This window comes from Coloeus monedula, assembly GCF_965178545.1.
Source record: "Coloeus monedula genome assembly, chromosome: Z".
Taxonomy (NCBI): Eukaryota; Metazoa; Chordata; class Aves; order Passeriformes; family Corvidae; genus Coloeus; species Coloeus monedula.
In genome coordinates, this window is record NC_138822.1 from 42,318,469 (window position 1) to 42,332,057 (window position 13,589).

The 13,589-nt window shown below is 38.0% G+C and overlaps 1 protein-coding gene across 1 annotated transcript in view; it reads right to left on the reverse strand.

Moving 5' to 3' along the window:
* LOC309585243 (guanine nucleotide-binding protein G(q) subunit alpha-like) overlaps positions 1-13,589 on the reverse strand; it is a gene marked incomplete at its 5' end in the record, with an annotated part of 112,251 nt that overhangs the window by 71,046 nt on the left and 27,616 nt on the right. Inside the window, one exon of the mRNA XM_082301862.1 lies at positions 1,857-2,041. Coding sequence (XP_082157988.1) covers positions 1,857-2,041 — 185 coding nt within the window. The remainder of the gene's footprint in view (positions 1-1,856; positions 2,042-13,589) is intronic.

A 13,589-nucleotide genomic window follows, 5' to 3' on the forward strand; every position in this document is an offset into this window, starting at 1 on the left:
GGTAGGGAAAGTCAACAGTTCTGGCCATGTGTATACAGCTATGCCAAACCTACCGAACTCATTCAGCCATATAAAAACACTACAGAAAGTCAGCACGTCTAAAAAATATCTACAGAACACGTACTCTGTAATATAATACAAGGAAAAAAGAATCCTAATCTACCATTAGGATTTCCAGATATTAAGGCAAATTTACAATCAATGCCAATTTTGAAGAAAAAATGTGCTTTATGATCAACTAACTTTTCAGGCCAGTATGCTTCATGCTTTGCACACAGCAAAAACATGGAGCCAAAAGGCTGAAATGCAAATGAAAATGCTAATACTAATTAGACATTTGATTTTGATTTATAGAGGATGAGGGGAAAACAGTTCCAAGCACGCATTTAGACTAGGAAATTTAACAGTCAGGAGTCTTACCAATTACAAATTTTTCAATCTTTTTCATGTGCACAAAAAAACCCACCCACCCTTAAAGAAGGTTAACAATATTGATTCTGACAGATGGGATCCTCCTGACTTCCTACTGCATGAAGTCATGCTCCTGCAAGACTCTAGTTATTGCACCATTACATCACCAACAAAGTGATGACCATCTGCAATGACTTCAGCAAATGCAAATGAAAAAACAACTCATCTTTAACCTGGTAATAAGCTTTATCTTTCCTACTTCTAAGTTAGCTGTCTTAAAATGCATACAGCAGTTCAATTCTAATAATTAAACTTCCAATGTTTAGACACAAAAGACTTTAACATTAACTCAAGTTTATTTCATTTTCTCTTTCCCAGTTAATGGAAGCTTTTTTATTGTAAATTTTGCTGCTCTTCGATAGTTTCTCTTAATAAAAGAAATTTGAATAAAAGAACTTCTGAGTAACTTATCAAAGAAAGTATTACTTTCATCCAGGACTACTAAATAATAATTAAATACTCTTTCACAAGATGGAAAGAAAGGTGAGCCATCCACTTTGCGACAGATCTTAAATTCTCCATTTGACAAAGTTGCTAATAATGGATCAACAGTAAAAATGCAAACAAGTTCTCAGGAACTGTTATCAAATAGAGCCTGCTTGAGCAGGGAGGTTGGACCAGATGATCCACTCTGGTCCCTTCCAATCTGACCCATTCTATGATTCTGTAATATTGTAAGATATGGACATGTAATTCTGTGGCTCACCATGTATTTTAAGTAAATATTAAGCATTTCATTCCTATTCATAGAATGCGACAAACTGTTGTAGTTACCATACTATTAAAATCTGAATATTAAAAAAACCTGGGAAAAAGTCAAGCTAGTCAGACATGAACCTTAGACACATTTCAAATGTATTTTGTCCTTTTTAACTGCAGTAACAGCATCAGTCTCAGAAGAATCTGACTGTTTTAAGGTCTTTACGGTGTAGAAAACTTTAATTTAACAATCTGTTCACACACAGGTATCCCCACCTATTTTTCTAATAATTTGAATTTTTTCCACTTGTAATGTAGTAGCAACCCTTATGCAGTCAAGTTTTGCTACACATCACAAGAATGGTTTGACTGTGCTCTAATCAGAACATGGCCTCACAGTAAAAGACAAGGGTTACTGAAGTCAAGTGGCAGCCTGCCATTAAACCTCTGTTCTGTGACAATCCCCCTCAGGCATCTTAAGAGAAGTCTCTTGTTTAAAAGCAGCACATTTGTGTGGTAGAAGTAGAAAGAATGGCAGAGAACTAAATGCAGGACAGGAAACACCCTTTTCTTCTGTGCTTTTAGTATCACTTCTGTGATGTGCAATTTTTTTTTGAGACCTTCAGTATATTTCCCAAAATAAAAAGAGGAAAAGCTTCAGCTACAGAAATAAACAAAAATCTCACCTTGTTATTTTCACACTTGTATGGGATTTTGAGGGTATCCATGGCCTTGATCATGGCCTGCATTGCTGTAAATATATTCTGGTACACCAGTTTTGTAAAGCCCCTTTTGTCTTCATCAGAGTAACCTGATCCATGAATGATTCTCATCTGCTTGATAAATGTGCTTTTGCCACTCTCTCCTGTGCCTGCAAGACAAATAAGAAGGATATGCTTTACCCACTGGACACAAACATGACTTTTTTTGCACAATGCTGACAGCTTGCTTACTGCAGGGCTGAACAGTGTCAAGTGGTGCTTGGAAGGTAACTACAAGGACCAGTTCCGGGTCAAACAGCAGCATCGGTAGCAACTGAAGAACAACTGAATTAAAATTTGTGTTTTGATTTAACAACTAAACTAATAAGCAAAATGGAACTCCAAAATATACATATTATATATGACTGCATATTTGAAAATCTTCTGTTCCTAAAGATGTAATTATTCAAAACTCTAACCTCATGTAACTACTATGAGACATTTCATCACGAAAATTCCGAGAGTAAGAAAAAAATCTTCCTAGGCTAACGCTCAGGATATTACAGTAATCTACTGGTATTACAAGCAACAGATATATCTGTGTTTTGGGTGGGTTTTTTTTTTGGCAGGGGTGTTGGCTTGTTTGGGGTTTCTTGCTTTGTTGTGTTTGTTGGTTTGGTTTTTTGCTTGTTTGTTTGAGGGGTTGCAGTTGGGTTGTGTTTTTTTGTTTTAAGCTAGTATTGTAACAATCAGACCCCATTAAACTTCAATCTCAGAACCATGTGAAATCACTGTTAATTAAAATTTGGCTCATATTTATTAATGAGCAGTCATTCCTTCCATTAAATTTTTTTCATGTCTTTATATGCTTTGTACTAAAAGTAGTTTATTGATGAAATATGACTGTTTGTCAACTTAAAGTTAAGACCTGTGTTGGAAACTTCACAAAGGTTACAACACACAGCACTCTACTCCAATTCAGCAAGTTCATCGGTGACTACAAGATCTTATCTATATTATCCCTGTGTTTGCTTGTGAGGAGTTGAATCTGCACAGCTACATAAGCCCTGTGTTCACCCAGCTACTCAGCCCTGCAGAAAACAAAACGCATTGCTCAGTGCTCTGTTTTTCAGACTTTCAGTCTGGGCTTTATTTCAGTCATTTCTGTAAAGCTTTCATGCCTCATGGCCAGGACAATGGCAGCCTTATAGGCCTCTTATATAATGTTTTAGGTGTCTTCTCAGAAGAGTGTATTTCACAGCAGTGCAGTTTATAGGAGTAACCCTTAACTATTTCTGAGATAGCACACACTGCAAAATCTAAGCCCTAAAAACTTCTGCCCTTACCAAGAGCATAATTTTGAAACCTTCACTCCCATTTCCTGCACACATATAATGAACTTCTAATGCAGGTTTTCCTCACACATTCCCAGAAAATCAAACATGATGTTACAGACTACAGAATCAGAATGGTTTGGGTTAGAAGGGACCTTAGAGACCATCCAGTGACAACACCCCCTCTTGCTGTTAAGCAGGGACATCTTCCACTAGACCAATTTGCTCAGAGCTCCATCTAACCTGGCCTTGAGTACTGCAAGGGATGAGGCATCAGCAACTTCTCTGGGCAGCCTGTGCCAGTGCCTCACCACCTTCACATGTAAAGAATTCCTTCCAATATCTAATCTAAACCTACCCTCTTTCAGTTTAAAGCCATTTTTCCTTGTCCAAGCACTACATGCCCTTGTAGAAGTCCCTTTCCAGCTTTCTTGTAGGCTCCATTTAGGTAATGAAGTGCTGCTAGATCACCTCCTTAGAGATCAAGACATTGATACCAACTTGTGCCTTCTACTGCCTCATTCATTCCTTACAGAACAAGTTAAGAAATACATTTTGGCAATAAGTTCCTAAAATTTTACCTATTTACCATAATAAACAAAACCAACCCTGGGTAACAGCCTGAACAAGACTGACTGGGCCTGTTTCACCTGGTGAAAAGAAGAAAACCTGAAATAACGTAAGAAAAAAAATCTACATGTTCTTCTGAGAGGATATGAATGCCATAGGGGCTTTGCTAGCGACTGCTTCCACCACCATCATCCTACAAATACATCTAGCTGATACAAGGTGAGAGCAAAGGTGAAACAGCAGTGTAGTGGATCAGCAAAATGGACCAATGGGGGATAAAACCATACTGAGGCCAATTTTCTGCTGGCTACCACTGTACATTTAGATTAGTCAAGTCAGTTCTCTGAAGCCAGATGAGTAGTATCTTCTCATCTGTCAGAAGACTGCTGAGGCCACACAATGTACCTGAGTCTCCATCATAATCAGAATACCACCACCACACTCCCTCATCTTTTAAAAACATGACTTTCAACCTCCCCTTGCACCCCTCCAATCCCAATACAATTCTTTGCCTAGTACTTAGGAAAGAATTGAATATTGTAACTGAAAAAAACCCCACACTCCTGATTCAAGCACATAGCTTGATTGATCATCTGACTTTTAAAACTTTTTCCCAGATAAAATCAACCTAACAAATGAATAAAGAGATTAACTGTCTTCTAAAAATAATAAAGAAGTGTCTGTAAAAGTGATGAACTCCCATTCAAGCACGGCATAGAGAATTACCAAATTTTTAAGAGCTTAGCATCTTAAAACCTGAAAATTTCTGGAAACTTCTTCTCTTTTTTTCCTTGAAATGTTAACAGCAACAAGTATTACTGTATCATCAAGAATTTTACAACCAGAGACCTGAAAGTACTTCTAGCAGTATTATATCCAAAAACAGCATCAGGAAAGAAGTCAGGCTGCTTAAACACAGAGTAGATCCTTATACAGGCACTTGCACCACTTACATACATAGCATGTACAATTTGTTGTATTGTTGCTATTTCTCCTGGTGCATATGCTGCAAAAATCAAGCTACAGAACGTTGAAATGCAACATTCTTTGGTCTGTGAAACTTATGGAAAAACTTTAAACAAGGTTAATTTTAAATAGGTGACAATGAAGTTACTAACAGAGTAGTTTCAGCATTCGAGGTGACTGACAAAGAAGATACAGGAGACTGACTTAAAAGTAAGACAATGTCAGTCTAGAATTGACAAGCCTTTCCTTCATGTGGTTGTGCTATGCATACCTGTACTTGTTTTTGCAATTCTCTGCATTGCAACCTTAAAAAAAATCTCAAATATACTATCTTCAGATCAAATATGAGACTGTTTTTTAACTAAAACAATAAACATACCATTCTCTAAGCAAAATTCAAACTGGCATCTGTTAAACAGAAACACTGCTAAGCTACACCTGATAGTGGTTTTTTTCCCAAGTTTGACCTACGAAAATGCAAGAAAACCCCGCTATTTTATTGCTTGAAATTTTCTGTTTAAATTAGATAGAAGAGGATATTCATCATATGTAAGGACAAAGGAGAAAGCCACTGAAATCCACTGCCCTGTTACTCACTGTACACACACATATTTACTAGGAACTGTCAACCAACAGTGTGTACATTTGCAGAAAACTGGCTTTCATCTTGGAGCTTGGATGCAGAAAGAAGCCTAGAAGTACCTGGAAAGTGAAGCTTCATGGGTCAGAGTAGAATCAACATCCTACACAGATGAGCAGAACCATATTACAACCACAGTTTCATCAAACATTACTCAGACAAAGCAGTCGGTTGTACACTGCCTCATAGATTTACAGAAAAGTGGAGCAATCAACCTTATCAGATAGTAAATAGCAGAGTAACTCCTAGGAGGAGTAAGCGCTGAAAGAGTAATAGAGAGGTAACATATGAGAAGAAAAATACTTTCTTTCAAATATTAAAGTTACATTTCACTTGGAAGAGAGTTTTATGTCCTCTACGCTACTACTAATTCAGTGATAGAGAAAACAAAAAATATGGTTTAGTCTGTTGCTGTTCCAGCAGTATCACATTTCTGCCGAAACCAAGTATGGTTAAATGAAAACATAAAACTGTGCAGAATTCAGGCCTTGGACCAGCTTGGCTTTGTAGGTGACAAATCAGTAGAAACGTATTATGGAATGCATGAGATCATCCCAGGAGCGGAAGCAAAGAACCACTTAGAACAGCAGCTTTCAGGCTCACAGTTGAAGGCTACTGTTGGGATGGATATTTGGCTGGTAAGACTGCAGCAAAACTCCCTGAGGTGGAGATGAAGCTGCCCAGCTCACCCTGTAACATATATCTGGGTAAGTTCTGGAGCAGAACCAGAATATCTCCTCTCCATCAAAAGAAGACAGCAAGGCCAGTGAAACAAGGAGGCTCCCACACAAACAGCTCAGTCCATGTTATGTGGTCATGCACCTAGGCAGACTGTGTTCTCAACTTGACATCTTAGGAAGAGATCCTTACCTCTACAGCAGCCTTGACCATCATCTTGGTCAACAGCTGCCACAACGGAGTTGTCCTGCTTCAAGCCGGTACAGCTATTGCTCAGGCATTCCTTCCTAAATGAAGCCTGCTAGTGCTCCATAGAACTTTTTTCTCTATTGCTGAAAAAGTGTTCTGTCCATGACATTGTATCACTGTATCATACCTCTTGAAAGATATGTAAGTACCAACCTGCATCTCCAACCAATTTACACTACTATATAAGTTAATAACTTATATATAAGTTACAAGTTAATAACTGAAACTGACCATCTTGGTCATAGAAACACCAAAGAATTTAAGTGACAACTCATCCAGAGACATGAACAGAATTCCTGTCAGGAATTACCAGTCTTGATAATAAATACAGTAGGCATACCTGTACTTTTCATAAAATGAACAGTAGTACCATTGTACCTTCCTCGTGTGATTATCTAACTCCTTAATTGACATTAATAGATTAAACCTCACAAGAGTTGCTTGATGTTAGGAAACATTTCAATGGCATTTCATTTAGCGTTACAGAAAAGCCTACGGAAAGCATCTCAAATTTCAAGCAAAAAAAGCCAGAAAGAGAGCTAAGGTGTCCTGAAGTCTGTTCCTACATCAATAGCACCATGTTTTGCAGTTATGTTAAAAACTGAATGGAATAACTACAAAAAGCCAAGTTCGGTGAGAACCCCAGCAATGGCTTTTTGGGATTTAACAATGCACAGGTTTAAGTTAGGAGCCACTCAGGAAAAAATGGAAGAGGGGTACATACTCTTCTATTGCCAAGTGTTTGCTCCTCTGATACAATATCTTTAATTTAAAATCACTACATAATCTTCTCACTTGTTTTGCTTACAAACCACATCTGCATATTCCACTTGCTTTAAAAAAAAAAGTAAGCATACAATAATTTCACCGTTCACTAAATTCTCCTCTGTATCACTTTAGCAATTTATAAACATTTCATTAAGATGGCTGTCAATATTCTACACAATATTATTTCATGAGTTACTAATGTAACAACAAAAAAGAGCCTGGCAAGATGAGAAAAGTTTTCTTCCAAGAAAGGATGCATAGAATTTTATGAAGTAGATAATTACCTCAAATAAGGAACATGAAACATCTACATTCATGTAGAGCAATTTGTTTCAAAAATAATCTTGAATATCTTACATATTTATGAAAAACTCAGCAAATATTATCCATTACAAATATTACTAAAGTTGTTCCATCATTTCCTTACCTACATTATAAAAATTGTATTAACCATCTTCCTTTAAAAAGGGAAAGAATACCTGCTCTTACGTGGACAGCTAGTCTGAGTAGTTTTTACAGTAGAAAAATCGTCTTACAAATTTAATCTGGTTGTGTTTGAGAAGACAATAAAGTTATGATTTTGCTTGTCATTCTAGTGCAGCCACAAAACTTAAGAGAAACAAAACTAATACTCATCCCTATTTGTGCAAGTGATGCAATTAAAACAGTTCAAGTGAGTACTACAATAAAGCCTAAGACAGATACGGAATTACTGACAAAAAATGGAAGGAAATGGAGGATAGAATTAAAACATAAAATTCAGGGGATATTCTGTAGCTTCTTAAATTAATGCAAGCTTTTTCATAAACCAGAACTTCAAACTCCTTTACAAGAAATGCAGTTAATCAAATACCGCATTGTGCCAGATAATCAAAATTACAATGCAAAACTATTATGCAGCTAGGCACAGCTCATTACTGAAAGTCAGCACCCTCTTCTCTACACCTTCAATTCAGAAAAAAACCCCAAACCCAACCAACCAACCAAAGAAATCCAAACCAGCAAGCCCCCCCAAATCAAAACAACCAGACAAATCAACAAAAAAAAAAATACGACCACTCCCTCAGCCCCCACCCAACAACACAGAACCTCCTCCCTATCTTTTATAGATAGCTATGAACAGCTAATCCTCACCATTTTAGAAGTATCTTATTATGGTTTACATGTAACTCAGAGGCAAGAAACTGAGAGAAGAGATAAACTGACTGCTTTCACAGAGCATAAGTAATTCCTCAAGAATTCTCACAGCTTTATAAATGGGTTCAAAGCAGGACAGGATCCCACCTTGTGTGACCTTCTCCTCCTTTCTCTTGAAAGGATCCCTCTGATAAACCAGGGACTCCCTAAAGAGAAACAACTCTTTCCACTCTGCTTAATTTTCCATTTTATACCATTTGGAGCAACTTCGACAAATTCTACCTAAAGAATTCGTCTGTGCAGAAAAAGTGCCACAAATCAAATTTCACCCTCAAAAATATTTTTGTGATGCTACTCAAAACTCAACGGAACAAGAAACTGTTTAAAATCAGTCTGTTGGCTGCTGTTTTTCCATGGAAATGTTATAAACAAAACCAGAAGCAAACATCAGCATTCATAAAAGAAGGTATCATACTAACTCTTACCTTCCTTGCACAGAGGGAAGGCAAAATCTGGCACATGATTAATTTCAAATTAATGTTTATATGAGGGCGTTGGAAAGCAGACTCAAGTAGATTCCAAAGCACATGCATGTCAGAATGGATCGTTTATTATCTTTGAGATCAGTATAGTACACAACCATCTACAAAGCGACACGTATGCATGTATGTTTTCTGTAAGCTATTTACTAAAAGAAAATGGTAATAGTACACTGACCACCTCCTGATTTTCTGTGAAAACTACCTTAACTACTAGTTGGATAAAGACTGGGTTTAGGGCTTAAATCTTTTATGTTTCCTTCATATTCCACCTACAGCTCTTCAACTCTGCAACTAAGCTGGACTGAAAATGATGGGGGCTGAGACAGGCCATACAACCCTACATGTCGTGCAGGTCTCCAGGGGGATTCTCCAGGAGCTGCAGTATGAGACCTGTTTCCCTGCACTGCAAGATAAGGCTTGAGTTAGCTCTACACTTTTATTAAGGAAGGTACATAAAATGTACTTACCTAATGATTAAGTCTTTCAAGTTTCTTTCACCTTCTGTCACTCAGAGGGATTATGAACAGATATACATAACTCATATTCCTAACAACTCTGAGAGACACCATTTCACAGACAGTATAAGCCACTGTGATCAATCAAAAGCAAGGATAATTACCGGTAGCATTCAAAATTGCAATAGTGTTCCTTTATTTTTATCATGGAAGGGAATAAGAGACCTTTACTACTTTAAACCCTATGTCTTCAGAAAAAAGTGGTCTTCATGTCTAAGATACAGCAACAGAGTTTGTTTGGCCATCTGTGTTTCCCCCATGTCATGGGCTGACATTCTTCTACCCTACCGAAAACAGCAAAAGATGAATATTTCTCTGACATGTTCATCATCAAACATAATTATCACGCACAAGAACATATCAACAAAACAACAGCTGTATTTACCATGCACACAAAGCCTTATACTTTGCATGTTCTGCTTTCATAAGGTATAGTTAGGAATTCTGTGAGCTATTTTCTACTCTGTTTTCAAGAAGTACTGTAGTACTCAGAGTATATTGGATGTGCATTTACATCCATCTGAAACACCAATACTAATCAGTATATTATGTAATTTGTTCATTTTTAACAATATTTTAACAACAACTAACTGCAAAAACATGAAAACACCTTTTCCAAAGGTTTTTTTTTTTTTCAATAACATTTACTCTATTCTATGTTTGCGAACTCTATTTTGAAAACCTACCACTCATACATAAAAAGGCTCTATCCAGGAGCTGAAAGTATACAGTACAGCATTTTCTTTATTAGAATGTGAACATGCTTACAAGTTAATTGCTTTGCTACACCAAAACTAGTAAAAATATGAATTTACTGAAAACAAGTCATATGAATAATAGCACATTTGTTATGATCAAATATTTATGTCAAGTAACATTTCTGATGGTAAATATTATTATCTGAAATTAAAGACTAAGAACAGCAACTGCTTTGTAGCGTTTTGGTACATTTTTCCTCAAAAATGGCTGGCCACTGCTTCCAACAATGATAATCACTCCAATTCTGAGCTTTAGTCTAGATACCATGAAGCACTCCTTTCAGGGGAAAAATCCAAATGAATGAACACAAAACCCCTTTGCTTTTCAACCTTTTTATATGTCCTTCATTCATACCAAAGAAAGACCATTTTCATATTGATTGAGATGATTTAAAAATAAGAAAGTAAAGCAAATCATGCTGGTTCTTCTCACACATGAAGAGAATTAATAGTTTTCCCACAAAGCTATTTGAGGTCTTTTTGTGTCAGGTTGTGTACTCCTGAGGAAGGCATTCAAGCTGTTCCCTTGGTCTCTTCTGCTTGTGCTTTTTTGCTGTTCATGTTTCAGAGCTCTCTATGACCTCTGTACTAAGAAGATAACATGACAGCTGTTCCCAAACATGTAATTAGACAAGAGTCAACTTACCAGTATAATTATCAAACTTACACTACAAACATAAAGGAACTTTGTGTCAAATATTGGTATGCATATACCTGTCAGATAGCTTCCTTGGTCCATAGATAGGTAGCACCAGACGTGAGACAGAGGTTTCTTTCAAGCCTCAAATATACTCCCAGCGCTAAAATGATGAAATAATTTTTGCTTTAGTCTAACTACACACTAACAAATACAAACAAAATGCAGGGTCTTTCAAGCAGAGCCCTGAGCTGCCTGCAGTAAGGAATCAGCTGGGGTAATTAATTTTTTTAAATAATACACCTTACAACTGTGTTACACATTGCGTATCTTTCTGGTTTCCTAGGGGAACACATCTTGAGAGCACCATAAAGGCAATACTCAATGGTACAGCTAAAGTCTTACAGTAAGTATTTTTCTCTAGTATTTTACCCCTTTCTCTCATGCCTCCACTCTCTTTCTTCCTTCCCCAGGGAGACTGAAGAGATGGTGGTAACTGAAACTCACATCCACCTGGTTTCAGGCCCTCTCAATGAATGAGCATCCATTTCACTTCCACACACCACCAACCCAGTCACTCCATTTAGGGCCTCAATGTCATTACAGCCGATCATAGCCTTAAACTGGGAGGAGGGTGGGGCGGGGGGAGCTCAGGCATTTTATAAGGAACAAAGAAACCTCCTAATAGAAAATAGAACAGAGCAGGCAGCTTCAGCAGATTGGGCCGCTGGGAGAGCAAAAAAGGAGGTGAACTGGGGAGCACAAAGGCAAGTCCAGAGCAGACACTCCTTTCAAATCAGCAGTTGTGAGTAGTCCTGGAAAGAACTTTTGCCTTCCCCTTCAAGGCAAAGCTCCTCCCTGCAGGCCTTCATTCCGTGGACATGCAGGGCTGCAGAGCCCAAGGCTGTTCCTCTTGCCAGCCTCCTTCCACATGCAGAGCCGATTAAGCAACCATTAGAGACACTGTCCCTAAAAGACCCAATCCCTTACTACAGGCAGCGTTCCCTCATCTCTTCACCCCCAAAGGCACACACAGAGCCCAGCAGGGCTGACAGACCATGATAAGAAGCTCTGTCACAGCAGCTATACAGTAAAAACACATTACTCCATTTTTATTTTCTTCCCTCAAATACTGTGAGAGGCTCAAGTGTTGGGTTTGTGTTCCCCTTGTTCCTACATTCACAGTGTTGCTCACAACTTTGTGTGTTTCTCGGCGCACACTGGCAGGGGTGCGCACATACACTGTGAAATCCAGGCTGGCTCCAAGGCTGAGCCCGTTATAAATCCACCCAGAGGGAAGCACAGTTCCAGATATTGTGGCACATTTCCTGCAGCTTATAGCAGATCATCCTGAGCTTGAGAGTGCTTTTTAACTGCTACTTCCCCTGGAGAGTCACTAGTTTTTGAGGGGTTTTGCTGTCCTCTTGCATTTTACATCTTCACAGGCATTGCAAGAAGCCATATATTAATTAAGCAGCTCCTCCAAAATTAAGGCAGACCCCTTGCACACTTTTTCCTCCTGCAAGGAGAGGGGACCTGGGCAAGCCAGCTCATCAGATGGATAGGAGTGGGACAATTGCTATATTATCATAGGTCTTATTTGAACCATTACAAATCTCGCAAGTTTGGAATAATATTGATAAAGTAAAGATTGAACAAATCATGTTTTAATCATGTTGCTCGTTTATTTTTATATAAATACCACCTATGCAGATACTTTCATGTGCATACGTACACACAGAGTGATGAATTCTCTAAAGACATAAATACAACACTAGCACTCTGAATTTAAGAAATCAGGTCAAGGGTAATATTACCAAAGAACAATTTTATAATTAAAAAATTATAATTAGATTCTCCACCCCTCCCCCAAAAAATCCCTGCTTTTTATTAAGAAGAAAAAAAAAATGAATAGCTAAATTCTGAGAGGACATCCTTGCTAGCTTTACACAGTACATCATACAGGTATTTCCATGCTTAGTACATGATAGAAATGCAGCATTCTTTTCAGATACGGCATTTGCTCATGAAAATAGATGAAAGGGTGAAAAAAATTTAAGCTTAGGGAAAGTGACGGATGAAAACTACTACTGGGTCAGTAATAACAAGGACTGTCACGGTCAGTACAACAGGGACACGCAGGCAGGTTTTATGGTCGAAGCATCCGGTGCCATCTTTCTGCATTTGCATTTTTAACAGCACAGTGTCCTAGCATGCATACTGCTTAAAGCATCACGTTGGTATGGCTGAACAGAGTAACATTTTAATGTTCTGCTTCTCCAGCAGAGAAAGTCAGGAGGCAGCACTCTGGAGCACCACACTGTTGCACAGACAGCATCCATGGCTTGTGCCCCTTCAGACTGCCCACACAGGGCCCAGTTCCCATGCCACTGACCTGCTCAGCTGAGCAACTTCAGCAGCTCAAAGGAAGAGTCTACAATCACATCTCTGACATGCCAAAACAGACAGCTACAAGACCTCTTGTTCTCTTCAAGAGAAACTTCTGATCCTCCTTATACTGACCTTGTTGCTGAAGTTACATACTTATTTAGACCTGATTATATAATTTGATTCTACGCCAGATTATTACCTACACTGAAAGTTTTTACGTTTTTTTTGTATTTTTATTTACATAAACAAAGAATGCATGGATTAATACATAACTACTTTTTACTTACAAAGGTAATAAAACTCAAAAGATACCATCAATCAGAACTCAGTTAAAATTGTGGAGAAGCAACATGCCTTCCTGAGTCTCAGAAAAATATCCTTTTACTGGATACTCTTACAGTATTAGAAGAAATCTCCAGAAATGCATGAACCAGATGGGGTCTGAGTTACAACTACTGTTGTACTGTTGTAACAACTCAAACATCAGCTACTCTAGCCAATAGTGTGTACCACCCAGACCTGGATATGTAACT